Genomic DNA, 4678 nt, shown 5'->3' on the forward strand with positions numbered 1-4678 from the left:
TTTTAATGCCCCAGCCCAACAATTAGCGCAGTCTAAAAAAAAAAAAAAAAAAAAAAAAAAAACAAGCAGTCGTTCACAAGTGTCAATCCTTGTGAGCCACACGAGCGAGCGGAGAAGCAGAGGAGCCCCGACCGACCCTGTTCATTGGCGACTTTCTCTTTTAATTCACTAATCAATTGTACCACCATTGCCTCCAGGGGCAATTGTATCCTTACACTAACTGGAAGTGAGTAAGTACTGAAGGAAGATGGAGTCAGAATTGCGGAGAGGAGAGAAGAAAATCAACAAAGATAGAGAAAGGGGGACACACGTTTCCGCGGTAAAACCTGATGGTAATCATCCCAATCCGCTTAGCCTCTGTGACTAATGGGGTCTGTTCTTTAGGGACCTGCCACTTTCACCGGGGCGCTATAGAAGCCATTAATGTCTTAACTTATACACCTTCTCAAGGCTGTGCGCTAACACATGTATGCACACACACACACACGCACGCACACACGTGCGCACTCCCAGCCAAACAGGCACGATGGCGGGCACACTACACTCCTGTTTCATTATGCCGGTGCCTTGTTGGCCTTTGCTCCGCTCCTGCTAGGGAGGTTAAATGCAGGAGAGCTGGGCCAGACTGCACGGTTGGAGGAGAAGGGGACGCATGGTTGAAGGAGGTTGCAAGGGGGGGGGGGGGGGTTGCGAGGGGGTCCCGGGGAGCAAGAAGAGGGAGGGAAAGGTCTTGATGAGAAACAGCTGCCCCAGGATGGAGGGATCTGGGTGAGGGGGTGGCAGCCCCCACTTTGCAATTCTGCTGCGCTCAAGGCCAGGGCTGCGCCTGAGGCCTGGGGGGTGCTGGCAGTGATCGGGGTGGGGAAGTATTTTGGTGGGTGTGGGGGGGGTTCAAGTGAGAGTGCCTTGACGCACTCCTGTTTCATTCTGTCCATCAGAGCCGTAACAGACAGAGGCTTCCAGGTCAGACGGGCTGTGACCCCCCGCGACCTCTGTCTCCTCAGCAATGATGACAGATAAGACCACCACTTCCTTCTGTTAGCCAAGATAATCACATCCCCTGACTTTTTTATTTTTGGTGTGTGTGTGACACGCTCACACGAGGCGCGCACCTTTATTGCACGTATGTCTTGTCACGTAGCCTTTTCGCAGCGCTCTCATCGAACCTCACCAAAGGATCGCATTACCAGTCTCATTTCTTCAAACTAGAATGGCTTATGAAGACTTCTGCCAAGGGAGCAATTATCATAATTTGGATCAGCCCCCACCCACCCCCCCCAAAAAAAAAACATTATTTTCGACCCATTTGCTGCAGATGCTCGAATGTTGTCGTTAATATTTCCCCAACAAAAAGTGAACAAAGGTGAGGTGGGGAATAAAAATGACATCTTCTTGTTGCATGAAGCACTTCCTGCCCAAATCCTGCTCGCAAACAAACAAGCGGCAATGAAAACATGAACCTCCTTGGCAGAGGTAACTAGATCGGCCCTCGATAAAGTGCGACGAATCCTCGGATCCGCACCTTTATCCTCATCTGCACCAAAAATTTAATGGCAGCTTATTCGGCCCGTTCCCCAGCCGTCCGCAAGGTTTTACGGTAGCTTTAGTGTAATCCTCCTAACGAAGTAACAGCAAAAACATCACCTCCCCTCCGCCCACTCCCCTTTTGCAAAATCGGCACAATTAGCAAGCACAAAGCTCGATCTGTCTCGTATCAATCCAGATAAAGACAATCGGCCGAATGAGTCATCCTGACAGCTTGACTTTAACAGCGCTCGGCAGCGACCTTGTACGCCACAAGGTCAGAGTGGGGATCGGGTTGCGCCGCTCCAAGCCCCTCCGTCAAACAGCCTTTGACTTTAAAAACAGTGCGGATCTTGCACATTTTACATTCAGCCGGCGCAAGACCTTGGTTCCTTCCTTCGCGCTGGGCCGAAGGGTTTTCCGTACTACGACGGGGGCGGAAGACGAGACGACCGACTCGAAGAGAACAAGAGGTTTTGGACTCACCAGTGTACACAAATCTCCCGGGTGCACCTTTGCAGAACTGCTTGGACTTGTAGGACAGCGTGACTTCCACCACGCCGGGGATGTGCCGAGGCGGAGTCTGGACGCGGATAGCGTGGGGAGTTATCAGCTGGATTAGAGAGCAGGGGGGGGAGAAGAAATAATGAGCCCGCTGCATTCACACGGGAGAGTCAACCAAGTGCCTCCTTTTCGAGTTCCGCCACGTCGCACCTCACTCCATACGAGCATGGTGCCGAAGACCACTTGTAGGCCGTCGAAGAAGTTGTCCCCTATGATGATGACAGTGGCCCCTCCAGTGGTCCATCCCTCGCTGGGGCTGATAGCCTTGATGCACGGGGTGGCTGCTTATCCAAGACAAAAGAGAAAGAGCCAATTCAGCACCCGGGCTTTGGCCTGTCTCTCCCCTTCCCCGTTCCACACAGACACGTTGGCGCATCACCTCCGCGTGCTCGCCCTCAAAAAGACATATCATGGAGATTGCCTCCCCCCCCACACGCAAACCTGGTGAGGGCAGCGAGAAGAATGATGGATTTGTCCTTTAAGGCGCGAGAATCCAAATCATTTATCAGCGCGCCGGAGTGGTGTAGTTAAGCAGACCCTTCAAATGGTTCACTTCACAAAGGCTAAACGCCCGAGCTCGGCAGGAAAATGATTTGATGTTGCAAATGACGTGTCAGGGCCAATGTAGCCATCGCAATTGATTAGGCGCGCACCCGCGCGTTACAGTAAGATTTCAAAGTCGGAGGCGCGTCGTGAATTAGTCACGAAGAGAGCGCCGTGAAAGTGGAAATGACAAGCTCAAGCTTTGCTGCTTCACGTCGTTTCATTACCTTTTGTTCACGCGTGCGCGGTACAGTGGCGGGGCGCCGTCGGAGCGGTTTTCGGGTTTCATAACGCCGAACGCGCCTCATGAATGATTCACGCCGAGGCTCCCGCGCCCCGCCCCCCACTTCCCCCCACCGGATAGCGTGGGGAGTTATCAGCTGGATTAGAGAGCAGGGGGGGGAGAAGAAATAATGAGCCCGCTGCATTCACACGGGAGAGTCAACCAAGTGCCTCCTTTTCGAGTTCCGCCACGTCGCACCTCACTCCATACGAGCATGGTGCCGAAGACCACTTGTAGGCCGTCGAAGAAGTTGTCCCCTATGATGATGACAGTGGCCCCTCCAGTGGTCCATCCCTCGCTGGGGCTGATAGCCTTGATGCACGGGGTGGCTGCTTATCCAAGACAAAAGAGAAAGAGCCAATTCAGCACCCGGGCTTTGGCCTGTCTCTCCCCTTCCCCGTTCCACACAGACACGTTGGCGCATCACCTCCGCGTGCTCGCCCTCAAAAAGACATATCATGGAGATTGCCTCCCCCCCCCCCACACGCAAACCTGGTGAGGGCAGCGAGAAGAATGATGGATTTGTCCTTTAAGGCGCGAGAATCCAAATCATTTATCAGCGCGCCGGAGTGGTGTAGTTAAGCAGACCCTTCAAATGGTTCACTTCACAAAGGCTAAACGCCCGAGCTCGGCAGGAAAATGATTTGATGTTGCAAATGACGTGTCAGGGCCAATGTAGCCATCGCAATTGATTAGGCGCGCGCGCCCGCGCGTTACAGTAAGATTTCAAAGTCGGAGGCGCGTCGTGAATTAGTCACGAAGAGAGCGCCGTGAAAGTGGAAATGACAAGCTCAAGCTTTGCTGCTTCACGTCGTTTCATTACCTTTTGTTCACGCGTGCGCGGTACAGTGGCGGGGCGCCGTCGGAGCGGTTTTCGGGTTTCATAACGCCGAACGCGCCTCATGAATGATTCACGCCGAGGCTCCCGCGCCCCGCCCCGCCCTTCCCCTCCCCGCCCTTTGTTTTGGTGATCGATTCAATCCATTTCATATTGTTTATGATTACAATGCTTTTCATCTGGCGTGACTCGCGCGAGCGACGCCGCTCCGCCATACATCAGCCGTCGGAGTTGTTATTATAATCTAATTTGAGTGATCTGGCGCCTCACATCCGCTGTCATTTGATGCATTACCTTAATATGGCGCTCGGCACAACGCCGTGTTTACCGCAGAAACGGCGTGACAGCTATCCATAAAGCAGCCACATCAAATTTAATCTATTTCCATCAATATCTTTGAATATACAATGAATTGCGCCTGCTTTTGCCTCACCGCGGCAGCGGCGGCGGCCGGGTTCTTTTTCCCTTCCCGGCCTTCTAAACCCCTATTATCCTTTCCATCCGGTGAGTAAATCACAGTCGGCCCCTTGTTGTATGGATCACCTCCGACAAGACATCTCCCTTTGTTTGCCTTGCTGTTGGGCCTGTTCGGGTCATGTTTGCCGTCTCTCCCGGCCCATAAAGTGCACGCACACACATGGGTACTACAGGGAATCTGACTTTAACAGGCGCTGTTGACTTCATGCTAATCACCTCGTACAGATTTTCATTTGTGAGGCCTGGAGGAGTGACATTTGCTTTCCTTAATTGCGAAGCGCGGCGTCTGAAAGAGGACCAACCCTCGGCGGGCACGCCGGGCCCCCCTCTGAGGGCCTGACCTTCATCAGCGCGGACGATTACAGCAAATAATTCACCCTTCAAAATTACTGTAAACAAATTGACTTTGGGGATGAGAGCAAGCGTGAGCGGGGAGGGGGGCGGAGGGG

General features: G+C 53.1%; 1 protein-coding gene across 6 annotated transcripts in view; it reads right to left on the reverse strand.

Annotated features, from left to right (window-relative positions):
- LOC109510117 (EBF transcription factor 3) overlaps positions 1 to 4678 on the reverse strand; it is a 129155-nt gene that overhangs the window by 18819 nt on the left and 105658 nt on the right. For 4 of the 6 annotated variants that reach the window (XM_019860215.1, XM_019860211.1, XM_019860216.1 and 1 more), the window contains exons 9-10: positions 3113 to 3246; positions 2011 to 2137 (exon numbers count right to left, since the gene is read on the reverse strand). In XM_019860215.1, coding sequence (XP_019715774.1) covers positions 2011 to 2137; positions 3113 to 3246 — 261 coding nt within the window. The remainder of the gene's footprint in view (positions 1 to 2010; positions 2138 to 3112; positions 3247 to 4678) is intronic. The other 2 variants (XM_019860213.1, XM_019860217.1) reach the window with 1 other exon arrangement.

Source organism: Hippocampus comes, unplaced genomic scaffold (genome assembly GCF_001891065.2).
Source record: "Hippocampus comes isolate QL1 unplaced genomic scaffold, H_comes_QL1_v1.1 scaffold39, whole genome shotgun sequence".
Taxonomy (NCBI): Eukaryota; Metazoa; Chordata; class Actinopteri; order Syngnathiformes; family Syngnathidae; genus Hippocampus; species Hippocampus comes.